This window comes from Pleurodeles waltl, chromosome 10, assembly GCF_031143425.1.
Source record: "Pleurodeles waltl isolate 20211129_DDA chromosome 10, aPleWal1.hap1.20221129, whole genome shotgun sequence".
NCBI classification, from domain to species: domain Eukaryota; kingdom Metazoa; phylum Chordata; class Amphibia; order Caudata; family Salamandridae; genus Pleurodeles; species Pleurodeles waltl.
In genome coordinates this window covers 156,703,772-156,730,671 of record NC_090449.1, presented here as the reverse complement: position 1 = coordinate 156,730,671, position 26,900 = coordinate 156,703,772, and the positions used below count along the sequence as shown (strand labels likewise).

Sequence of the window (26,900 nt, the reverse complement as noted above, 5' to 3'; positions counted from 1 at the left end):
AGATGGTTGGAGTACTGGCAGTGGTGTAAATGATTATGATGGGCTGCATAGCTTGTTTATGAAAGAACATCTGTTAAGTAATTGTTTCAATGACAAACTGCATCAGCATCTGGCAGACCTAGGTCCAATTTCACCCAAGAATTGGGAAAGAAGGCAGACCATTGGGTCAAGACTAGGGTGACCAAGACTTCCACAGGGGGTGACCAAAAGAAAGGGGTCACAAAGCCTCCCCTGGGGAAGGGTGTTGAGACATCCAAGGGAAAAAGGTAAAGAGTCTTCTACAGGGCCCCAAAAACCTGCTCAGGAGGGTGGGCCCAGAAACTCTTCACAGTCCTCAAATGGGTGTAAGGGTAAAACATTTGAACCCAAGAAGGCCTGGTTTCGCATCTATACTCAGCATGGACACCAAACTGGAGACAAGGCCTGTCCCAAGAAAAGTCCCACAACAAATACTATTCCAGTTAGCACTGGAATAGCCAGTCTCCAGGTGGGATCAACAGTGTGCCTAGAGCAAATCAGGGTTCACACTTAAGCTACATTAGTCCCTGAGGGAGGGGTGGACCTAGCCACACTTGCTGCCTGGCCGCCTAATATGCAAAAATACAGCCAGCAGCTCTTAATCAATGGGACTAGAGTAGAAGCCCCGAGGGATACAGGGGCCAGTGTCACTAAGGTGATAGACAAACTGGCTTCCCCAGGACAGTACCTGGCTGGACAGACATATCCAGTCACAAATGCTGACAATCAGACTAAAGTCCATCCCATGTCAATGGTAACTTTAGAAAGGGGAGAGGTCACTGGCCTGAAACAGGTGGTAGTCTCTCCTGCAATACCAGTAGAATGTCTGCTAGGAAATGCTATGGAGTCCTCAGCAGGGGCTGAGGTAGAACTCATGACCCATGTAGCCATGATGGGTATCCCTGAACTGGTGTGTGTCAAGACAAGGGCACAGTGCAGGGCTCAGGCTGAAAAAGAAGTGTTGTTGGAGTCTGGAATAATGACCCAACCTTCCAAGAGAAAAGGAAAGAAGGCTGGGGAACCAGCTTCATCACAGCACAAGAAACAGAACCTCTCTTCCCAGGAAGATGTTCTATCCCCTGAGGGAACTGAGTCCATGGAGTTGGAGCCTTACCAGGTTGAGCTCTTGGGCCCAGGGGGACCCTCAAGGGAACAGCTGTGTAAGGGGCAAGAAACTTGTCCCTCTTTTGAAGGCCTAAGACAGCAAACAGCTGAGCAAGAAAAAGGAAATGTCAGTGGAACTCACAGGGTCTATTGGGAAGATGGACTCCTTTACACTGAGGCAAGAGATCCCAAACCTGGTATCACTAGGAGAGTGGTAGTTGCTCAGGAGTTTAGGGAGTTCATTCTGACCTTAGCCCATGACTTTCCCTTTGCTGGGCATTTGGGACAAACCAAGACATGGGAGAGATTAGTCAACTATTTCTACTGGCCTAATATGTCCCAGAAGGTGAAGGAGTTTTGCATCTCCTGTGTCACGTGTCAAGCCAGTGGTAAGACAGGTGGCCATCCAAAGGCCCCCCTCATTCCACTTCCAGTGGTGGGGGTCCCCTTTGAAAGAGTGGGAGTGGACATGGTGGGTCCACTTGAACCTCCCACAGCCTCAGGGAACCAGTATACCCTAGTAGTAGTGGATCATGCTACTAGGTACCCTGAAGCAATTCCCCTTAGGTCCACTACTGCCCCTGCAGTAGGCAAAGCACTCATTGGCATTTCCTAAGGAGGTAGTTTCTGACAGAGGTGCCAACTTCATGTCAGCTTACCTGAAACATATGTGGAATGAGTGTGGGGTGACTTACAAATTCACCACACCATACCATCCACAAACCAATGGCCTTTTGAGAGATGTAACAAGACATTGAAGGGCATGATCATGGGGCTCCCTGAAAAACTCAAAAGGAGATGGGATGTCCTCTTGCCATGTCTGCTTTTTGCCTACAGGGAGGTGCCACAGAAGGGAGTAGAGTTTTCACCCTTCAAACTTTTGTTTGGCCATCCTGTTAGGGGACCACTAGCACTTGTAAAAGAAGGCTGGGAGAGACCTCTTCATGAGCCTAAACAAGATGTTGTAGACTATGTACTAGGCCTACGTTCAAGGATGGCAGAGTAAATGGAAAAGGCAAGCAAAAACCTTGAGGCCAGCCAACAGCTCCAGAAGATGTGGTATGACCAAAAGGCTGCTATGGTTGAGTTTCAGCCAGGGCAGGAAGTCTTGGTTCTGGGGCCTGTGGCTCCAAGGGCACTTTAGGACAGATGAAGTGGCCCTTACCCAGTTCTTGAGAAAAATTGTCAGGTCACCTACCTGGTGGACCTAGGCACTAGGAGGACCCTCAAGACGGTGATCCATGTGAACCGCCTCAAACTCTTTCATGATAGCGCAGATGTAAACATGTTAATGGTTACAGGTGAGGACCAGGAAGCTGAGAGTGAACCTCTCCCTGATCTCCTCTCCACTGACCCTAAAGATGGCTCAGTAGATGGAGTGATCTATTCAGACACCCTCTCTGGCCAACAGCAGGCTGACTGCAGGCAAGTCTTCCAGCAGTTTGCTGATCTCCTTTCCTTAACCCCTGGTCAGACACACCTGTGCACCCATGATGTGGACACCGGAGACAGTGTGCCTGTCAAACACAAAATATTTAGACAGTCTGACCAAGTTAAAGAAAGCATCAAAGTGGAAGTCCACAATATGCTGGAGTTGGGAGTGATTGAGCATTCTGACGTTCCCTGGGCTAGCCCAGTGGTCTTGGTCCCTAAACCTCACACAAAAGATGGTAAGAGAGAGAGATGAGGTTTTGTGTGGACTACAGAAGGCTTAACTCTGTCACCAAGACAGATGCTCACCCCATCCTAAGAGCAGATGAGCTCATAGATAAATTAGGTGCTGCCAAATACTTGAGTACCTTTGACTTGACAGCAGGGTACTGGCAAATAAAAATGGCTCCTGGAACAAAAGAGAAAACAGCATTCTCTACACCTGATGGGTACTACCAGTTTACTGTGAAGCCCTTCTGCTTAAAAAATGTCCCTGCCGCCTTCCAAAGGTTGGTGAATTAAGTCCTTCCTGGCTTGGAGTCCTTTAGTGCACCTTATCTTGATGATATTGCTGTCTTTCGCTCTTACTGGCAGGATCACCTGGTCCACCTGAAGAAGGTTTTGCAGGCCCTGTAATCAGCAGGCCTCTCTATCAAGGCATTTAAATGTCAGATAGGGCAGGGTACTGTGGTTTACTTGGGACACCTTGTAGGTGGAGGCCAAGTTCAGCCTCTCCAACCCAAGATCCAGACTATTCTGGACTGGGTAGCTCCAAAAAACCAGACTCAAGTCAGGGCATTCCTTGGCTTGACTGTGTCACAGTGTCCTTTCCTCTGGATCTGCACATTTCTGAACAAAAGGCCCACCTTCCGGCATCACCAACTCAGAAAGCTATTATAGCACAGAGTTACGATGAAGCCAGTCGGGGGAAGGGAATTAGGGTAGGGAACAGCAGGGAGAGAGATCTGAAAAGAAAAGGTTAGAACAAATATGCACTTACTCATTTATAGAAATATAACTCATCAATAGACTCTTGACTAAATGCAGCTCCGATATCAGATGGGGACCCCTTTTGAAATGAGGGCAAAGCCCTTCTTTGAATCATGGAACAAGAATAAACTACAACTTCAGAACCAAGAAATGGCAAGAGCTTTGGACTATGATCATCATCGAACAATAATAAACTTGGGTGTGGCTGGGCTTTATAGGCCTGCCACACCCCAAGATGGCTGCTGCTTCTAAAAACATGGGAATTGTAGTCCTTTCATGGAATAGCACTGATAAGTGCATCTTGTCCACCAATGTCCTGAACCTGCAGCTCTATGAGCTTTGCCACAGGGCAGACGACGCTGATGACCACTTTTAGAACATGAGGGGATGACAAGTGGTGCACATAAAGCGCCGCAGAGCCGCACAGCGGAGTTTCGGGCGGGACCTGGACAGCGCATGGCCTTATTCCTGATATCACATCCCTCTCCCAGGCGCGGTCCAGGTCCCGGTTTACCAGGATGGAGGAGGTGAAATTGTCGCACCAAGCGTGGTGCATGAACATTTCTTGCAGGTTCCCAAGAGTCATTTTCTGGTCCGTACCCTTTCCAGGACACCAAGTACCAAAGGGAAGGCACCCTATATTTAGAGTCTAAAATAGATCGCACCTCATACTCCCAATGACCTTGGACTAACAGAGGAGCTTGAGGGCCAAGCAGGTTTAAGATGCGAAGTGTGAAACACTGGATGACTTTTCAAAGACGATGGTAATTTTAGCTTATATGTTACTGCGTTTACTTGTCGTAGTACTTCATAGGGCCCTATGAATTTTGGATGAAACATATTTTTAGTTTTGAATACAACGTTTTTCGTGGATAACCAAACTCTATCTTTGTTTGTATAGTGAGGACTAGGCTGGTGTTTTTTGACATATTGCATTTTATATTTTTTCTTTGCTTGATGAAGATTTGTTTGCAATTGTGAATGTACCTTTTTCATGTATGTTAGCATGTCCATAACTGCTGGAGTGGTTTGAGTAGAGGCAGGTAACATAACTGGCAAAATGTGCGGATGACGCCCATATAGACCATAGAAAGGAGTTGAGTTTATTGAAGAGTGGTGAGAGTTATTATAAGCCAGTTCTGCAAGCCACAAAAGATCCAGCCAGGTTTTAGGAGACTTTGTTGCGTAACATCGTAAATATTGTTTCAGAGGTTGGGTTAGTCTCTCTGCTTGACCATCCGTTTGTGGATGATAACTAGTAGATAAAGTTGAATCAATTCATAAAGCTTTGCACCATTGTTGCCAAAAACGTGCATAAAATTGTGTCCCTCTATCAGAGAATATAACTCTTGGAAGTCCGTGAACACAAACTATATTTTCTAAGATGATAGTCGCTAAGGTGTCGGAAGTTGGAGGCCCTTTACAGGCAAAGAAGTGAGCATAGTTGGTAAGGCTGTCTACTACCACTAGAATGGTTGTAAAAGACCTGGGACTGCCCATGCCAATGCTGATGGCCTTTCCAGGTTCTTATGCCACCCTGGGGACCCCTCACTCAGCACATGCACACTGCCTCACAGCTTGTGTGTGCTGGTGGGGGGGAAATGACTTAGTCAACATGGCACTCCCCTCACAGTGCCATGCCAACCTCACACTGCCTGTGGCATAGGTAAGTCACCCCCTCTAACAGGCCTTACACCCCTAAGGCAGGGTGCACTATACCACAGGTGAGGGCATATGTGCATGAGCAGTATGCCCATACAGTGTCTAAGCAAAACCTTAGACATTGTAAGTGCAGGGTAGACATAAAGAGTATATGGTCTGGGAGTTTGTCAAACATGAACTCCATAGTTCCATAATGGCTACACTGAAATCTGGGAAGTTTGGTATCAAACTTCTCAGCACAATAAATGCACACTGATGCCAGTGTAGATTTTTTGTAAAATGCACCCAGAGGGCATCTTAGAGATGCCCCCTGAATACCAGTCCGACTTCTAGTGTTAGGCTGACCAGTTTCTTCCAGCCTGCCACTTCCAGACTGCCCTGAACCAAAGGACCAAGAAACTCCAGTGAACAGTGGCTCTGTTCACCAACAGCAACAACTTTGCAACTTTCTTGAAACTTTTAAAGACCTCACTCTTTCCGCCGGAAGCGTGAGACTTCTCCCTCTGCACCGGAAGCCCCCGGCTTGAGCTCCAAAGAACCAACACCACAGGGAGGACTCCCAGGTGACTGCGACCTCGTGAGTAGCCCGAGACGACCCCCCTGAACTCCCACAGCATCGCATGCAGAGAGAATTCAGAGGCACCCCCTGACCGCGACTGCCTGTAACAAAGAAACCGATATCTGGACCAAGCACTGCACCCGCAGCCCCCAGGACCAGAAGGAACTGTACCTCAGTGCAGGAGTGACCCTCAGATGACCCTCTGCCTAGCCCAGTCGGTGGTTGGCCCGAGAAGCCCCCCTGTTCCCTGCCCTCGAGTGATACAAAACCCGATGCCTGCTTTGCACACTGCACCCGGCCGCCTCTGTGCCGCTGAGGGTGTGTTTTGTATGCCTACTTGTGTCGCCCCCAGTGCTCTACAAACCCCCCTGGTCTGCCCTCCGAGGACGCGGGTACTTACCTGCTGGCAGACTGGAACCAGAGCACCCCTGTTCTTCATAGGCACCTATGTGTTTTGGGCTCCTCTTTGACCTCTGCACCTGACCGGCTCTGTGCTGCTGGTGTGGTAACTTTGGGGTTGCCTTGAATTCCCAACGGTGGGCTGCCTATGCCCAGCAACTTAGACTTGTAAGTGCCTTACTTACCTAACAAATTAACTATTACTTAGCTCCCCCAGGAACTGTTGATTTTTGCACTGTGTCCACTTTAAAAATAGCTTATTGACATTTTAACTAAAACTGTGTATGGTATTGCTCTAATTCAAAGTTCCTAACTTACCTGTGTGGAGTACCCTGCATTTTATGTGTATACTTCAAATCCTGAACTTTTGGTTCTAAAAATAAATGAAGGAAAGATATTTTATATATAAAAACTATTGTCCTGGAGTTAAGTCTTCGAGTGTGTGTTCCTCGTTTATTGCCTGTGTGTGTACAACAAATGCTTAACACTACCCTCTGATAAGCCTACTGCTCGACCACACTACCACAAAATAGAGCATTAGAATTATCTAATTTTGCCACTATCTTACCTCTAAGGGGAACCCTTGGACTCTGTGCACACTATCTCTCACTTTGAGATAGTATATACAGAGCCAACTTCCTACAGCTACCATTGGAAGTAATTTTGAACATACGAGGACACTGAAGGCAAATTACGAAAAGTTGGACAGAACTCATAGTAAGCATTCTCATCCTGTCCACAGCATTCCAGAGAGGCCTGCACACAGTCAGTGTTCATGGACGCACAAATGTTGTCTTTTAAAGAACACTGCTAAATGAAATGAATAGCACTAGCGGTAGGATAGAGGCACTAAGTGGTAGCTCACAGGTGACAGCTTCCTTTCCTCGGTGTTCTCGCTTTGAGTCTGTTATCTGGTAGAATCAGGCACGTCAATACCCAGCCAGGCGATAGGTAATCTGATGGCATACTCGTTCTTGCTCTGATTCTTAATACAAGTTTGTTTGCAAGATGCTAATAAGTATTTTTTGTCCCATTGTCCAATCAAGATTATGGAATTGAAGCGATCACTGGCTGTTGTTGGCATAATTTCCAAACCAGTGCCTCCATTATCTCATCCCCTTCCAAATGTTGAACTTTGGTTGAAACAGGCTGTGAATTGGAAATATCGGCTATATAATTTGTGGACCTCATTCCAGTGCCAGTCCTGAAAAATGTCTAAATTCCAGATACAAACAAAAAGAGTCTGTGCTTAACATTGTAATGCACACTTACAGTTGACTGACAGAAGAGTTTAATCTAGCCGGCTGCCCAGTGGCCATTTGAATGCCTATGATGCAGTTCTGATTCAGGTATAAGTTGGGGAATTTTCCTGAAGGCTTAGCCCCCAAAATGTGACCTTTGCACAATTTATAACTGACTAATCGAAGTCTTAAATATGGCATTTTTTTGCATATCAGGCCCTAACTCGCCAGCTATTGAAATACCAGTATTCACAGTAAAAAAAAAAAAAATCCAAAACACTTTTCTGCATATAGATTCAATTGGTATGAAGAGGATCAGACAGTCTTTCTTCATGTGTTGGCATCATTTGCAGTGGTGAGACCTTCTGGAGTGGGGGGGGGGTATTTTTGTTAAGATTTACCTTGTTTGTTGTAGTGTTCTTTGTTAAGATTTACCTTGTTTGTTGTGGTTTTCTTTAATACTGTAACAAAGCAATTGGCAGTTGTTTTTAATGATATCACTCATGTTATGGATCTACTTCTAGGTTAGAAGCTTTGACCCGTGCACACTTTCATAGTTTGGAAGAGCATCAAATAACTGCAAGACTAAATTGGATATGGCCTTTCGACCTAGGAGATCGACATCTTATGTCTTTGGAGGAGTGTTACATAAGTGAAAGGATCGTGACACAATGTTTAGGAGGACTTTTTAGGCTATGTTCTCAAAAGCGATTGTAATATTAGGTGCAATACGTTTAGTTTGCTATTTTTCAATATTGTTTGTTTCCTGTTTTTCTATAAACGTTCCATTTTATTGCCTGTCGCAGATCGATAAACTTAGTTATTCCTCTGCTTGACGTTGATAGTTTTAGTTTTCCATGATGAACGTATTTAACCTGACTTGGTGTTTTCATATTCTATTTGGCCACAATTATCATGTATGTTTGCAATATGACAACAAAGGAAATCATTAAATAAATACATCAGCCTGCTTTTTGCTCAACGTATTGGTGAGACTCTGGAACGTATCATGAAACCACCTTAATGTGTTACTCTTCTTGAAATGTCTTACATTTCACCTCGCAGACTCCTATCTCAGTTTGCAATCCAAGCTGCTTGCCCGGATTCAGAAAAATCCCTGAACCACAGAAACAAATATGTTGTTACTCGTGCACCCCGTGTGGAGAAGGGGAAATTTCAAATCAAACAGGTATGCACATTTCACACAAACTAAGAGCCCGATCTATGTCTTTTGAAAATGTTTATGATATGATTTACCATTTTGGGGGTTCTGGCATTAAATAAGGGTTCACTGGCTCGTACCACTGTATGCATCAACGATAATACATAGATCAATAATGATGTAAAACTTGGAAAAGATTCCATATTCGTTTTTTATTAATTTATTTATTTAAAGACTATGTTGATCAAGAAGGGGCCAGGTTTTTGCAATACTTCTAGGCAGGGCTATAGTGGGTTTTCATTTTAGGACCAGGAATTTCTCACTAGGTATTTCGCAAATCTTTAGGGTCACCAAAGAATCTGTATACTATTTCAAATATTGTTTTGCCAACTGCTTATTGCATATGTGCATATGTGATTCTATGTGCGGTATTCAGCTTTGTGTGCATTAAAATACTAATCAATTTTTTATAAGTAAAATCACTTATTGCACGATATATTTGTGTTATTAAATGAGTTACTGAGTTCTGTGTTTCCGACTCACATTCCCTCCCTGAAGGAGTGTTGGACTGCTGTGCCCTCACTGCCCTGAGATTTGAGTACGAAAGGGGTCATCTTTTAAAATTTGCGGTGGTAAGCGACCTCTTTTGTCTGAGGCCTCCCAAGAAAGTCCTCACATATTCCAAAAAGGTATTGTGAGGTGATTGGAGAGAAACAAGGCTATAAATACCATTACAATATATATGGGGTCATTACGACCTTGGCGGGCGGCATCAGCCGCCTGCCAAGATCGGACCGCCGGGTAGCCGCCAATGCAGCCACACTCCTGCTGTGGCCATTTGGAGATCCCCGCTGGGCCGGCGGGCGGAAACCTGGTTTCCGTCCGCCGGCCCAGCGGGCATCTCGGCCGCAACACAGGAGCCGGCTCCAAATGGAGCTGGTGGTGTTGTGGCTGTGCGACGGGTGCAGTTGCACCCGTTGTGCTTTTCAGAAAAGCTCCATGGGGCCCTGTCAGGGGGCCACTGCACTGCCCATGCTGGTGGCATGGGCAGTGCAAGGGCCCCCAGGGGACCCGCGACTCCCCTTTCCGCCAGCCTTTTCCTGGTGGTTGGCAGAAAGAGGACTCGTAATCCCCTGGGTAGCGCTGCGACCGCGGCGTCGTAATAGGCCAGGAAGCACTGCCAGCCTGTTGCCGGTGCTTCCGTCATTTTAGCCCTGGCGGTCTCGTACCGCCAGGGTCAAAATGACCCCCATAGTGTCCGAACAGAGGAAGTTCATTTTATGTTTATATAACGCATGACTACAAAAATGATGGAGAGACGACAATGGCCATCATTAAATCTGACGGTGCTGAAGAGATTCCTGATGAAAGAGGTACATGTCTTGAAAACAGTAGGGTGCGCGTAATCCTGTGATGCAGATGGAAGGAATTCCATTATACAGGGCTAAATTTGTGGAGCATAGTGGGCACATTGAGGTTTGGGCCGTGTATCGGAGGGATACTACCTGAATTACCTTGGAGTATTACAGCATTTCTTATGCAGTAGTAAACAATTACAAATAAATCAGTAAATGGGGTAGTTATTGCACATTTCTCACATTACTACTGCCCTTTAAATGAGGGGTAGAGTATTGTGTAAAAGAACAAGATCCTAGTGTTTAGAGGAACAAAAACGTGCAAAAGTGAGTTTCTGCCAAATCACTTCCTTCAATAGTAGAAGCGCCTGCATACAAATGTGACACAACACCCAAAGCTGACCAGTGTGGACATGTGACCTCCTAAATTAGGCTAATGTGACACATTATAGGGCAGTGGCATCTACTACCCTCAGAGGTCAACTCAAATCATTTGACTCAGACAGGAGTAATAAGATCATCAAATCAAACAATGAGAACCAATAGCCATATACAACAACATTCAATGAGGGGTCAGTAATTTATACACACCAATTTAGTAAAGTTTTAATATTTATTGCGCTTATATTAACAATGCTAAGGTCACGTAAATGAAGCCTAAAACCAAATGATAGCAATACAGAAACAGCACAGACTGTCCAAGTCTGAAGAATCTCAATCTTATAAGAGCAAATACCATTAAACACTAATTAACAATATGACAAAAATTAATTTGGAAAACATCTAACTATGGCGCTAACAAAAAATGCAGTTGGATTTCTAAGGGAGAACGTGCCAAAGAAAAACAAATGCACATTAGTTATACCTCTACTAAATGAGACAGCAGCTAGCGGAGTCTTCATCAGCTGAGCACAGGAACATTAGGTCTTCAGCAGTCAGCATCAGGAGCATTGAAAGGGCAACAGTGCAGTAATGATGGGCCTAAAGTAGCTGAACTTTTAAAATCATAAATAACTGGAAATAACAGCCGCACAGAATTAAAACTGCAAAGAACTGAACTGGAAAGAAACAGAACTGGAACTGACTTGCAACACCTAAAATGTTGATAAATTAAGGTCCCAAAATCACTAAGCTTCTATTGGACAACACTACGAGGTGTGATAGTGAGCAACCAATTGAATATCACATGAGCTTCAGTTGTATCTTTCTTCATTCCGTCTTCAAGATATCCTCATGTTGATGCCCCTTTCCGGTCTGCAGTTTCCTCATAATATTAACGTTGTAAAAAAAAGAGCACAGAACATGACATTTAGCTGACATTACTTTTCTTCCAGAAACTGAAGCCCATTGTTAAAACTTTCAAAATTTATCATATTTATCACAAGGAAGTACAGAATGAGAAGACAGTAGATTTCCACTGTCAGATTTTAATGGGATGTCTAATAAACAACGTTTGCAAAAACATTTCATTAAAGTCAGAATAACATTTCAACATTGCACTTCTGGAAAAATACTAAAATGTAGGCCTTTTCACTAATGCAAACACATGAAAAATAAAACAACTTTAACATAAATTTCACGTAATTAGTTTTGCTCATTAATATTATCATCTTGTGTCAGTACTTGTAATTATGATTCATCAAAATACATTTTCACAGTAACTTAATTGTTCACATAGAATTCAAAGTGGCAGACATCATGTCAACCACATTTTAAACATGCATGTTTTATTTTTCTAACACACATTTCTCTAATTAGGCTCTTTTAGTACACATTATATATTATAATTTAGATACTCATATTTTATTAATAATGTTTGCTCTCGAACACCAGTGTGACTGGTGTCAAGTGCTGAGTCTACAAGAGTCCAGAAATTATAAGAAGCCAGAACAATGCAGCCAATTCCATCCTCGGATTATACCAAACAGACCACATCACACAAACCTTGGAAACCAGAAACAGATGTCTGATAAAAGGCAAGGTACAGTTCAAGGTAGTGCATCATCAAAAATCACTGCGTGGCTGCGGCCTTCACTAAATTAGGAAAAGGTGTATACTCTTCGTACTCCCAAGGCACCCAGGTTTGATGGCCCACAACTGACTTGATTTTAGCTCAGTGATTTTGCTTATTTATGGGTCTTATGTAGCACTGCTCTACCCAGATTGGGTGTTAGAGCTCTTTTCAGTGTTGCTGTATATTTGACAATTGGGATGGTCCTGATGGATATGGGGATGTTGTTCCACATTAAGGGTGCCTAGATGATATAAACCTGCTGCTGCTGCTGCAGGTGTTCTGGCAGGGGGTCTGCCAAGAACTACATAAGTGAAGTGCTGGTCATGATGGCTTTGTAGATTATGTCCTGGTTGAAAAAGCTAGTTTAAAAAATGTTTTTTTGAAGGGCTCAACTCTTTTTCACGTCTTATGTCATCTGGTGAAAGAGTTCAACAGTTGTTGGGCCACCCCCGTATTGAGAGCTGGTGGCACCAGGTTCAACAATCTTTTTGGCTCCACTCATCCCCCTGACCTCTTCCTTGCAAAAATGCCCCTCATCTCTCCATAGCCCCCTCACATACATTTCATTTGATTTACAGTGCTTGTAAAGGCTGGGTTTATTGTTCCACTCAACTGGCCATGTAAAATTCAAATCTGTTCTTTGGAGCGGGCATATTAACCCTCTGCGTTACTTTATGGTGAGTCAAAACTGCCACCACACAAAACTTCGATCTCTCTCTCTAACAGGAACATTAGTCACAAGAGTTATCTTGATATTTTTATCGCTGCCTGAAGGCTGTATGGCACAAGGAACTCTGCACCAGGTGCTTTAAAATCGTACATTATTGCTAAACACCACTCCCCACCCCAGAACAGCGCCCAGTGCTGCTTCACCGGTCGCACCCTCCTAAAGCCAGCCCTGCCCACTCCTGCAAATGAGTTGTTTAAGGTATGGTGGATTTAGGTGCACCAAATGGGAGTAGACTCCTCCGCTCAGGAGGTTTATCTCTAGAGTCTCCTTAGCACAACTAATTTACGTGACCTCTACGTTTATTTTTGGACCGAAACCCCCTGCTCTTGTTGATCTAAGGCATTGCTTCCTCACAGTGACCTATTTGTCCACAATAGTCATATGACCAAGGAATCATTGACTGCCTGAACACCCAACTGCTTGTCCCCTTACATAGTTCCTTGATGACCTCTGAGATGACTGTAAAGTGGTGTGGATACTAAACAAAAAATCTCCAAATAACACGAAATTAAACATAAACACAACACAATACACACTTGGCTCATGGACATGCTTGCTACTCTGGCTAGTAATAAATCACCTTCCCCTCTGATGCCCGAGGATAGATTTGAGGTTGTGCTAATTTTCACTTCTCTTCCCAATTTTCTCTTGTTGGGGGAAATGTTGCCACCAACCCCGTTTTTGTGAAACCTTTCTACAAGAAAACACTTTTTAAAATAAAAAGGTTTGAAATATAATGGGAAAACGTTTGTTGCAATCATATAAATTATAAAAAGACAAGTTTTGAAGAAGGTATATAAGTGATTTGGGCTAACTGGAAGGGGGCTGTGGTGGCCTGTGTAAGTGTACCGGAGGCATTGAGGAATGTGTTGTGTGTGTCCCTGATAAGGTATATTTTAAAGAAGTAGTAGGTACAGTTAGTGGACAGGTTAGGTTACTGCAGAGATAGAAAAACGAAAGTTTATTGTGCAGAAAATAAGCTCAAAGTAAGAGGGAAGCTAAGCTGTTTAAAGAGCTGTTGTGGTGGGACTCAGGGCTTTAATTGTTGAGGTACTATGAGGTCTGGCATTTTCTGGATCTATATAGATGGATGAACATCAGCTTCTCAAAGAGTTGATAGTTGGAATGTGATGCAGCAGGAGTGATAGTGTGAATAGGAAAGTGGGATTCAAAGGCTGACTGAAGAGTGTTGTTAAAGGAGTCACGTGCATTGACCAGGATCAGAACCGTCAGTAGTGGGAAGAGAGTAAACAACACTACAGACAGATTATTTTAAATACATTTGTGTTTCAGTATAAAACATATGCATTTGTAAAACATAAATTTGAGAGAACCTGGGGGCAGAGCTAGGACACTCCAAACCCATCACCATCACAGAGAGAAGTGTGGCCGGTCACAAGAACACCATACAGTTGCCCCAAACACTCACCACGCGGACCAGGAGCCTGGCGCTCGCTTTAAGATGGCAGCAATAGCCAGGCATTGACTCCCGGCTGCACAAGCTGCGGTACACACTCTTTCCTTTCTCTGGGGATACTGAGACTGGGGAAGCTGGAGAAAACTCCCCTGACTTGCTGCCCAGGGCAGCCTATGGTCTGAACCACAGGGAGTGGGGACAAATTGTTCTCGGAAGACACCTTGGAATGACAGAGTTGGCAGTGGAGTGGAGAGACCCTAGCACAACCTAATGGGGCGGGACTGCGGTGCCAGTGAGAGGAAGGCGGGTGGAGGTGCGCATTGACTCCTGGCTGTACAGGCAGTGAAAGCCTTCTGATCCACAATGACCAGCAAACACCGACTATGCTACTGCCCGAGGGGACCCCTAACCATTGCTGCTACCGGCGACCCCTTAGAGGGGGCACATCGGCCTGATGTGCATGGACGGGACCCGTATGCCCGGGACCATTAGATGAGTGACTGAAAGACCCGCAGAATATCAGTCAAGGGCCCCACAGTGGGAACCAGCTCTCGACCACGTGCCTGTAGCAGGATGACCCTGGATGTCCCCGGGGCCTAGAAGTTTATTTTTTTATTTTTGATATATCTTTATAATAATATTATTGTAGGAAAAACAAAAAGAATCTGGTCGTGCATCAACAAATTTGAAAATAATATTAACATCTCAGCATACATCAATAAGAACATGGGCCCTCATTACGACATTGGCGGCAGCAACCGCCGCCCACCAAGTCGTAAATGCCATGCGGCCACCAATGCGGCTGCACTCCTGCGGTGGCCATTAAGACATCCCCGCTGGGCCGCGGGCGGGAACCTAGTTTCTGCCCGCCGGCCCAGCGGGGATGTCGGCCGCAACATGGGAGCCAGCTCCAAATGGAGCCGGCGGTGCTGCGGTGGTGCGACGGGTGCAGTTGCACCCGTTGCACTTTTCACTGTCTGCTATGCAGACAGTGAAAAGCTCCATGGGGCCGTGGCAGGGCGCCGTGGCAGGGGGCCCCGCGACTCCCCTTTCCGCCAGCCTTTTCATGGCAGATATTACCGCCATGAAAAGGCTGGTGGGAGGGGGACTCGTAATCCCCTGGGCAGCGCTGCTTGCAGCGCTGCCCTGGCAGATTAAAACCGCTGGGACCAACGTGGCAGTAAACCGCCGGGACCAATGTGGCGGTAAACCGCGGCGCTTCCACCGCGGTAGTAATCCCAAGGTTTGCACTGCCAGCCTGTTGGCAGTGCAACCGCCAAAACAGCCCTGGCGGTCTTTGACCGCCAGGGTTGTAATGAGGGCCATGATCTCTTCCCTTATCCGCTGCACGGACAATAGTTGAATTCTATCCCAAGTTTTCAGACACAAAACTTTCCCCTGTGCCTGGATCAAAAAAGTCACAGATAAAACCTTGATATTTATTCCAGTGGCCTCAAATTTTAGTCCATTTCTGGGAGCATCCCCGGTCCTCGTACACTCCTTTTTCCGCCTGTATACACCAGTCCATATTCCTCTTCCATTCCAATAGTTGTGGGTACCTGTTCTGCACTCCAGAGATGTGCATTGTTTCTTTTGGCCACACCCTGCCCCAATCCGGTGATTCTTAGCATCCAGCTAATTTAGGTCAAAGGTAATCAGATCCACTTCTGGGTCCTGGATGAGCCAGAAGGGGCCTAGGAATATACAATGTCTCTGAGGTAGGACCCAGAGGGCACATGTAACACCAAACAAAAGACAACACACTGCACAGCGCAGGGACCTGGCGGTTAGTCCCACAGATGCATCCCCCACCTCCTCCCCTTCCCCCACAATCACACCGGAGCCTGACCACCTCTGGTATAGCTGAAGACCCCACCTATTTTCAAAACAGAACTTGGATCCCACGTGCTGCTTGTGACTGGAATTCTTTGAGGCAGTCAGGCAAGCAAAGCTGTGCGCTGCCTACGACACCCAGGGGATTGTCGGAGCCAGCGGCCCATCAGGTGTCCCGGGGTGGAAGTAGGATGCAACAATACACCTGCAAACCTGGCCCAAACTAAGATTAAGAAGACCAGAAGCCAGGGAGAGGCAACTGGAGGAGAGCTCCAAGTTGACAGCATACAGGGAGCATGAGATACTACAGTAATCCTGCAAGCGATACAAGATTCTTTATCCTCCCTCTAATCTGAAATAGGAGAAGTATGGGTGGATATGGGCCTTCTGCAGCAAGATCTCTGCAATACCACAGATAGAGTCTCCAAAGCAGAGGGTCGCATCTCTAAACTGGACGATACAATGCGAGCCCTTGAGTTGTCCTCCCTGGCCTCTAGTTCTAAGTCCCTTACCGACCAGGCTGCGGACGCAAAAAACAGAGTCTACAGAAGTAACCCCTGTTTCATTGGATTCCCAGAGGGTGTGGAGGGATCATTACCAAAATAGTTCCTGAAGCAGTGGATTAAATCATGGATAGATAATATTCTACTCTCACCATGCTTTATCATCACACAGGTACATAGAGTGGTTTTTGCACAACTCCTCTTCTGCCCCCAGGGCCTCACCTCGCCCCATGATTGCCAGAATGCACAACTATTGAGATTGCGATCTCACCCTTCGTGGAATGAGAGAGAAGGGCCAACTCATGTACCCATCTGGATGCATGATGATATTCCCGGACTATACTCATCAAGTCCAAATGACATATGATCATGTCAAACAAAAACTGAAGGCCATGGAACTACAGTACATGCCCCTATTTGTGGCACGACTATGAGTGATCCACAAGGGAAAATCACACTTTTTCAAGACCCCAGAGGAAGCCACTACAGACAAACCATCCACCATCATGGCACAGGCACCCTAGGCCTGGAGGCCGAGGAACACCAGGAGATAGACAAAGGGGCCTCAGACTTGTGGAAGAGGTCTGCAAAAGGCAATTGGGTCACTGGGAGGCCCAGGCGATATTGGATTTGGAGAGCGAGTGGGTAGGTACCCAAGACCAACTGAAGACTGAGACTGTAGAGGGCCCGCTCCCCACAAAGATGGACCATTAAGCATATAAAGAGGGTATGATCTGTATGAATTAACAATTTAATGCACACTTGTACCAATATAGCCTTCACAGAGCCCTTGAAGGCTGGATAAACTGGGAGAGGGGGACAAGGATGGCTAATGTTACTGCCTAGTAAAAAGTTGGGGAATTAGATGCTTCTGCCGGGGGGAGGTTAGAGTGGGAGAAGTTGGGTGGAAGGGGGTTTGGTTAAACTGTTATGTTGCATTTTCTGTTATTAGTCCACTAGGCACATTCCGCAGCCCAAATGACCTATATTACCACAGGGACCATAGCCCCAATTTGATGGGAGCTGATACAGAGGAGTCCATAGGGTTTTCCGAGGGACTTGGAGAGGCCACACTACATTTCTTACCCCTCCGCATTGCTCCCCATGCAGATCGCCATGACTCATTTTACAGTAATGACATGGAATGCAAAAGGTCTCTTAGACTCCTTTAAACATTGGGCGGTCATGGAATTCCTACGCTGCATACTGGGCAAATTGTGATACTACAAGAGGCCCTCCTTCTAGGGGCCAACTCCACATTCTCGGCCAGGTATGGCTATAATAAAGTGTATCATGTGTGATTAAGGCACATCAGCAGAGGAGTAGCCATTCTGTTCAATACGTCCCCGCCAATTGTGGACTCCCAGATCTCCAGTGGCTTCCTGGGGAGCTACACTACTGACACTTAGTGATCTTATACTGTCCCTACCCCCAGGTAAGGCATTCATGGTTGGAGACTTCTATGATATCTTGGCCCCCTTCGGGTCCCATCGATGCTCAACTAAAGGCTTTCCTACGTACCAAAAAGAGGGCAGTGGATTCACCCGGGACACAGTGGGAAGCCTGTAAAGCCACCATGTATGGGGTGGCTTGATCCTACATTAGAAGTAAATCCCGCAAGACACACCCCAGAATTTCAGAATTAGACACATCTATTGTAATATTAGAGAACAGGAATCAGGGCAACTTACCAGAAATGGTGAGCTGTCACCTGGTAGGAGAGAGGGCCTCATTGCGCCAGCTGTGCCTGAATGAGGCCCAGTGGTGGTGGGAGGTCTCGACTAGGAGAGTGTATGAATGGGGTGAAAAATCCAGCAAGCATCTACACTGGTTTGCTACTAAAGATATGGAGTCTAAAGAGATGCACCGCATCACTAAAACAAACAGACGGCAAGCCTTGATCACCTCCAAGATAGCCGTTGCACAGTACTATGGCTCTCTTTATGCTGAATATGAACACCCACCAGCTGAAAACCAGCCATCACTAGTTGCGGACATCCTACTGCCCAGACTGACCCCACTAAATGAGAGGAACTTGATCAGCCACTGATCATACAGGAGATCAATGAGGCGCTCTTGGATCTGAACTCTGAAAAAACCCTCAGACCAGATTAATTCTCAAGGGAATACTATTGCAGACTTCACCAAACTATGCTGCCACCCATTCTAAATATGTATCCCGAATCAATGCCTTAAGCCACTTTCATGCAAAGATAAACCTGGCCACCATAGTGGTGCAGCCGAAACTGGACAAGCCAGTTAACAAATGCGCCTTGCATCAGCCTATCTCCCTTACCAATACTGAGGTCAAGCTGTTTGCTAAGGTCCTGGCGAGACTCCTTATCTGCGTGCTGTGCTGTCTAGTCTACCCAGATCAACGGGGATTCAGCCCCAAACATGCACACTCCATTGCATCCAAAGAGTACACTGGGCCCAGGCCTGACTCCAAACCCTGCTTTGCTCAACAGTGCTCATGTTCCTTGACTTCGAGAAAGCCTTTGATCCTTTGGACTGGGTTTTCCAACACATGGTACTAGATACAGTGGGACTTGGTGCACACTTTCTGTCCTACATACGCATTTTATATACTTGGTCACAAGACAAGTGTGGGTAAATGGGGCTATATCTCCTCAACTTAAAATCCAGTGGGGAATAAGGCTGGGGTGCTCCTTGTCTTACCCTCCTTTTTCTCTGGCAATAGAACCATTGGCAACCTTGGTGCATTACGACACCTTGTTCTGGGGATTTGACTGGGGAATGGCACTAGAGGACAGGATAGCCCTCTATGCCGACAATGTATTTCTTTTCATAGCCCTTTCAGATGCAACAGGGCTGTGTCTCATTCATATCCTAGGAAACATTTGGGTCAGTGGCTTGTCCGCAAGTGAACTGGCCTAAGTCTCTCCTGGTCCACATGATCGGAGACTGATGGGACAAAACCTGGCATCCTACTCTCCCTAACCATCCCTTGAGCACCTGCTACCTGGGAATCCACATGGCCTGGGATCCTGGGCGATCCTGGAGCTTGAACCTTTGGCCACTCACCCCTGCAACCCTGGAAGACTTAGGCAGATGGACCATACTACCACTTATCCCAAGTGAGTCCTGAACCCCTTTCTGAGGTGTCCCACTATTCTTGGACCCTTGGCTGTGGTGCTAAAGGTGCTCAGTTTGCTAATTTCCAAAACTGATGACAATATTTGGCCAAAAAAGTGCCATGAGAACCAGGAGAAGACTGGGACCAATCTCCTTACCTATCTGCCTAAGGTGCATCGCCGGTCAGATTGACTTTGTGGTTTCTTCCACTATGTTCTTCTCTGCAGCAGCAAAATCATTTTAGCTGTCCTTTACCAAGCGGATGTCTGACAAAGAGTGCAACTGTCTTCGCTACAACCCTCTGCTTTGTCCCGCTGGAGTTTTTTTACTTCCATTTCTGCCACTAAGTCTGAACATAGAAAACGTCATCGCTGCTTTGACCCAAGGACATCTGACAATGACGCTCCCTCCTCTGACAACTCCTGCAGCCTTGCCCCATAGAAATTTACCTTCTCAGACATTTTTCTTCAAGAATTTTTCTATGTTAAGCCCTATCAACTTCTTGTATCTGAACTGTGCTCCATCGCGATCGGCCTTAACGTTTGACTTTGAGCCATTCTCGTTCAACTAGATGTTTGCAGTTGCCTCTTTGATCTTTTAGGCACTAGACTTCATTTAAAACTTTAAAAAAAACATTACTCTGGTTCTACTGATTGGATGTTTTGGTGTCAAATAATTCATTATAATTTATTTTCTAAATTGGTTTGGGTTTTTTCTTCTGTTATGTTTTTACTGTATTACTGTTTGTGTGCTGCATGAATACGTTACACATTGCCTCTAAGTTAAGCCTGACTGCATTTTGTGCCAGACTACACAGGGTTAAGCATAGGTTACTTTAGTGACTTTTCATAGTTCACTCTGCAAGGGATTGGATTTTGGCTGTTGCTTGACCAGGGTTCACTCCCCAGTCAACCAACAACACAATTTCTCACACTGGGCATTCTGGATGAACTGGGGGGACCCAAGGGACGACCAAACGGATGGACTTGGGACAAAACTGGCACAAATGTATGTTGCTAAATACTAAAAGGTGCCAATGTCCACTCCCTCACCTCCTGATTGTGGGAATGGAGAGCAGGGATGGACAGTTGTGTGAAATTAAAGGAGCCCATATATGTGGCATGTGGGTGCCCCAAGAAACACTCCACAACATGGGGAAAATAGTGGGCATATTAAGGGACAGGCGAGGAGAGCACCTGATGTGGGGTGGAGGGAGGCAAATGGATATGGGGAATGCTGTAGTTATTCCTGGGGGTCTCCTGTGAGAAATCACAATACCTATGCTTTGAATGTGCCTTCCCCAAAAACTATATGAGAACCATAGCAATATTAAGTCCACTGGTGTTTTTCACCTACTTAGATTTTCTGGCAGCGTGGCAAGACGTTCTTTCTTTTTAATTTCTTTTTCTTTTCTTACTAGACATGGAGAATTGCTTGAGGTGCCCCGGAGATCAATGGCCGAATGAGAAGAAGGATACCTGCATTCCAAGGACCTTGGAGCTTTTGTCTTATGAGGATCCACTGGGTGTCACATTAGCATCCACCTCAGTTTTGTTTTCTGTAGTAGGAGTTGTTGTTCTAGCAAACTTTATAAAACACCATCACACAGCTCTTGTAAAAGCCAACAACCGAGACCTGAGCTACATCCTCCTTATTTCTCTAATACTTTCCTTCCTCTGTTGCTTAATATTCATCGGCCGTCCTGTAAAACTAACATGCCTTCTACGACAAACAAGCTTTTCCATTGTTTTTACCATTGCTGTTTCTACTGTTCTGGCAAAAACCGTCACAGTAGTGTTGGCCTTCAATGCCACAAAGCCAGACAGCCAGCTGAGGAAGTGGGTTGGACCAAAACTCGGAAACTCTATAGTCATCTTCTTATCTTTGGGGGAAGGTATAATATGTATCGTGTGGATCATCCTTGCTCCACCTTTCCCAGAAGTCGACACCTCTGAAATGGGGAAGATGATTCTGCAGTGCAATGATGGCTCTGCTGTTGCTCTATACCTTGTTATTGGCTACATTGGAGTTTTGGCTCTCCTGAGCTTTCTTTTGGCGTTCTTTGCCAGAAGGTTGCCGGACTCTTTTAACGAGGCTCAGCTCATTACATTTAGTATGATGGTCTTCTGCAGTGTGTGGGTGGCCTTCATCCCTGCCTACCTGAGCACCAAGGGCAAATACATGGTGGCTGTGGAGATTTTCGCCATCCTGGCCTCCACTGCAGGACTCCTGGGTTGTATATTCATTCCCAAGTGCTACATTATTTTACTAAGACCGGATCGTAACACGAAAGAGTTTCTTGTTGGCAAAAAGTGAACAGTTTTTCACTCATTAAAATATACCTTAACTATTGATTCTTACCCTATAAGGTAATTAGCATCTTCTTCCATAGAAAATAAATTTTAACAGTGTCTCATAAATAAAATCTAACTCCAAAAAATGAAAACTATGTTCATTAATTCCCCTAACATCCTAACTGCCAATGAAATGTAGCTTCATTGTGTATGTGCCCCAATGAACTTGCCTTCTCTTTTTTTTTTACTTAAACTTCAATGAAACGCAGTAGCATGCACACACAGAGCTCCTGATCTTCCACGTCCTAACTGACCTTACGTGATCTGACATTAATCACTTTGCTTCAGGAAGGTGCAGTGCTTATATAAAGTTAATGAAAACCACCCTTGACTTGGAGTCCTTTAGCAGATCTGATACTAGAGTCTACTAGCGTGGACAGAATGACGCCACTCTACGGTTTCTGAGCGGGAGCACATTTCACAGGTCTGTATGCTTGTTTTATCTGCATGACGTGGGAGAGGCTTCTGTTCTGTTCTGCCGGCAGCAGAGCTGAAGCCTCCTGCCATATGGAATGTGGAGCTGTGCAGAACTAAGGGAGAACGCTTTGTCAGCGGGGAGTTAAGAGCCGGAGAGAGTAGGAGTGGAGGTCAGGAGCTGTGTTTAATTTGACAATGACCCTGAAGATGCCCCTTTACAGGTGGAGCTGGGCAGCTCTTAAGCAGAGCACTACCCAGGACCTGTCTCAGATTTACCCTTAGAGACACACCTGAGATGAGACCATAAACAGTGTTTCAGTGACCGCCCTCTCTCTCCAGTTTAAACTCTGCAGTTTGAAGGACGAACTCACACCCATATTTATACTTTTTTAGCGCCGCATTTGCGTCATTTTTTGACGCAAAAGCGGTGCAAACTTGCAAAATACAATTGTGTTTTGTAGGTTTGCGCCGTTTTTGCGTCAAAAAGCGGCGCAACCGCGGCGCTAAAAAGTATAAATATGGGCCTCAGGTTCCAATTAATGTCAGAACAGAAGCAAATGTATTTCCCTGCTTTGTCCTTGATGTGGCAGCCAAATCAGGGAGGAGAGAGAAAGCGAAGAATAACTGAACGAGTGCGACGGTGGTGTATTTACTTTCAGAGAACAGAAAAAGTGTGCGGGTTCCAAAAAAAACGTACTGCCATGTAGGAGGTCGAGTAAAAGGAGTCACTGCAGCTCAGAAAGAATGTGAATCTATGGAATGAGGGAATCTCAACATCATTTATTAAATAAAATACAGTACTGCAAGGGAATTACATTCCAAGAAGGTTTCCTTTTTTTAAACATACCCAATATGTTTTTACCTTCAGCGGAATAACTTTTCAATGATTCATAAACCCCAATAGTGCCACGCATAAATCCATTACATCTATAGTATGTAATAGAACATGGAGTTTAGCACAATCTTTCTTTCTAAATGATGCAACACCTGTTTATAAGTTAAATAAAAAACGTATGGGTAGATTTAAGAAAAGTGGCACTACACCCAGTGCAGTGCCTCTTTTCTTGCACCCCTTAGCGCCCCCCCTTCCGCCACCATGCGTGTGCCGTTTTTGAAATACAGCGCACCATGGCTCAGGGTAGGTGGCAATAGCGTCAGTTTTGACGCTATTGATGTACTGTTCAGGGTTAGCGCCAAGATTTTGGCGTAAACCCCTGAACAATACATAGGGGCCCATTATAAATAATGGTGTGCCCCTTTTTAACGCCTGCTTTGCACCATTTTTGTTGGCACCCCCCTTGCATACATTATGCCTGGCACAGGCATAATGTGGCACAAGGGGTTACAAAGTGGCGCAATGTACGGTGTGGCGATTTTTGGCCTTGTTCTGCCACATTAGCTCAAAATAAATAATGCTAATGTGACGCAAGGTGGCTGTAGGCCCGCTTAAATCTGGGCCATAATGTCTTACACCCACTCCAGGGCCGGGCAGTATTTTATTAAAGTGAATCATGATATTTCGTATGTGCGTGCAAATTGCCATTTTTATAGAATAAAACGTTTGTAGATATACTCATCATGCAGGCGCTATTATATAAATATAAAAGTTTACTATGAAATTGTATATTCCCTGCATTCCTCTGTCGGTTAACATATAGGTTCCAAGAGTTTAGGTCGACTTGACCTGAGGTAACAGATAATGAGAGCCCATCCCCTGTTTCAAGCCATTAGGTAAAAATAGGAATGCTCAAGTCTGACTGTAGACTGTAAGAGGGTTCATACTTGATAGTGCATAGTGACAATTAGTAAAGGTGGAAGTGCTGGTATATACCCTCACCAAAATACCGTTGCACTATATATATAGAGGCAGAAGCAGGCTTTGGTCTAGTAATTGGAGACCATAGTTACTGGTGGCTGTTGAGCATTCAAGATGGTGGGACATAATTGGCTGTTGATGAAACTGTAAAGTTGTGTGGTGTAAATACTGCCCTAAATCGCATTAAGCCAATCGACAAGCCTGAATTCCTGGAAGGCGGTTTTGTTGGCTGTTCTTTAGGGAAACAATGTAAAAATGGAGCAAATTAGAGTATTTTAAGAGCCTTCTTTATACTAAATCGGCTCCAATACCATGCGTTTTTATGTGGCACTACTGAAAAACTGCAATCCTTTCTCGGGGTGCCAAAGAGGTCTGCCCTTCCAAGGATGTTAGATGTCTCCCTTCTTCAATCCAACTTCGAAAAAAATCTGTGTGTGCAATTTCACATAGCGTAGCATTTTTAAAACTTAAGTATCATCTTCCTACATACCTTTTTCCTTTCATCTTTCAACTTACCTCCCCCAAGTAGTAGAATTGAAGTCAGGAGTTTATGCAAAATATCTACTTGAAGGGATCAGGGTGGAAAAATGAACAAGCATTTGCAATGTAATGGGTCTCGCATTTGCTTGAGTTACAGCTATTAGCGTTGTAAATTCCTAACTGGAATTTTCTTGCCAATTACATTGAAAATGAAAAGTAAAACAGTTGACATAAGCGAGTCGATTCAAAGTGCCATGGCCGCCATGAGCGCGTAGGAGGGACACAAAAAGAAAGAGAAGTTTGCTTGCAGTCAAAGTATCAGCAATCGTGCAATTATCCATGTAACAGGGGCAGAATGCAAGGCAGTAACAAAACCGCCCCAAAGAGGAACAAACTTAAACATTTACCAATAGCAAAGGATTTTGGAAAGGCAAGCCCACAAACGAGTGAAAGTGATGGGCATGCGGGTGTGGTTAAAAGCCCACAATACTTACAACAGGTCAAGAGCTTGCGTGCTCGACCTAAAAATTGCACAGATTTCACAATCTGAAGCCACACACAGCAAAATAAGGCAAAGTTTAAATGTTCATTCTAATGATGTCACACTCAGTTTACACAGACCTCACAGTTTACATGACAGATTACACCAATATTACACGCTCATGCCTCAGGAAGCAGTACTCATAATGTCATATAGTTATTATTGAGTATAGTTGTTGATGAAATGCTCATACACTAGTCATGACATTAGAGGAAATAGCAGGAAGCGGCCTCTAGCACCAATAAGACATCTGTAATGAGTTTTCCAAACTTTGGGTGATTTTTACATTTCAGCTTCAAATAGCTCTCATCCACTGGGGAAAGAGCGAAGGCTTACGGCTTCAAGCAACACCTTGCTACAGTGTAAACTCCTAGTGGCCAGACTCTAAAGAAAGGAGTCCCTACACTTCCTCCTTACACCTCCAACTTCACTAATATAACCTACTCATTAACTATTTCACTCCACTGTGCAACCACCTAGTCACTAGCCCTTCCCAAACGGAGTCTATCATTCCATTCTCCTACAATGTCAATTATTTCTCTCACCTTGCAGGACTATATTCCTGCCGCCAACTTTATCCCTGCACCTCATGCATCCAAGAGGCATACGTCTTTTGCACTCCATTTCTTAAACTCATCTCTCCCATTTACTGGTCCAGCTTTCCTCCATGTCTGTCCTTCACCAGCAACTCGTCCGCTTGGGCCCCTCATATTGATTCCTTTATCCATGTTCCTTGTCTTGTCTGTCATCTTAGTTTTAGGACAGCAGTATGTTGCTTTATATGTATATATGGGTACAAATTCATCTTTCATAACTATATTTTGAAAACGCACCCATTGTGTTTCCCCGCATCTACATAACAGTTTCTGGAAATGTATGCATTTTCCAACAAATATAAGTTTTTCACTTTTGAAAAAAAACTTAAAACCCCTAAACAAGGAAAACACATTTTCATCTACTAGCTTATATCACAGGTTACAACAGATTCCAGATTTTAAAAACAACTGGATGCATTCCTCAGAACATAACCCCAAAAATGATGATTAATAGAAGAGTTTTACTGTCTGTATTCTGCTGGACAGAAAAACATGGGTCACTGTATGATACTTGTGAGGTTGGGCAATGTAGGCTCAATACAGATGTCTTCCTAGAGAATGTCTCTGCAGCTCCTCAATCTCTGCTGATCTGTTCATTCCTGGACTCTTTTGTCATATGGACAGCAATGGTTTTGTGACTCCTGGGTATCTCCTTCTACTGAGATGCCCTCCAAACACAGGCACAGCCACCTGGGCCTTGGCTGGTTTTCATGTTGGCCAGGAGGCCTGCTCTGCTCCAGGCAGCACAGATTACTCCTTCAACTGGCAGGAGGCAAAGTTGCTCCAGGGACCAGGGCTTGTCCACAGATCTTAAGAAAGAATGTCACCAGGAAAGGGTCTGTCCATTGTGTAATTCTGATCAGCAGAGTTATCAGGAGGCTCCTCGAAGAACAAATCTGTGGCCCAGAGGGAGAGGAGAAACTTGAGAAAAGCAGCATCATTCAGAGTACCAGCTTCTTTTCAGGACTAGAAAGGATGTCCATGTACTAAATTTCTCACAGATTCCTCTATTGATTCCTGACCCATTTATAAACATAGTGAGTTATCAGACGAGGCAGTGCATGTTACGTACATTAATATTGTCTAGATTTTATTTGTTTTTGACACACCAAATGCAAATAAAATAGAATTACATTACAATTTTCTTTGGTTTTAATTTAAGATTGTATTCACAATACGGCC

The 26,900-nt window shown here is 44.9% G+C and overlaps 1 protein-coding gene across 1 annotated transcript in view; it reads left to right on the top strand.

Annotated features, from left to right (window-relative positions):
- The window catches only part of LOC138262395 (vomeronasal type-2 receptor 26-like), a 50,546-nt gene extending 28,716 nt beyond the window's left edge, over window positions 1-21,830 (top strand). Inside the window, exons 2-3 of the mRNA XM_069212297.1 lie at window positions 8,470-8,593; window positions 20,935-21,830. Of these exons, the coding sequence (XP_069068398.1) occupies window positions 8,470-8,593; window positions 20,935-21,830 (1,020 nt within the window). The remainder of the gene's footprint in view (window positions 1-8,469; window positions 8,594-20,934) is intronic.
- Window positions 21,831-26,900: the final 5,070 nt, after the last annotated feature.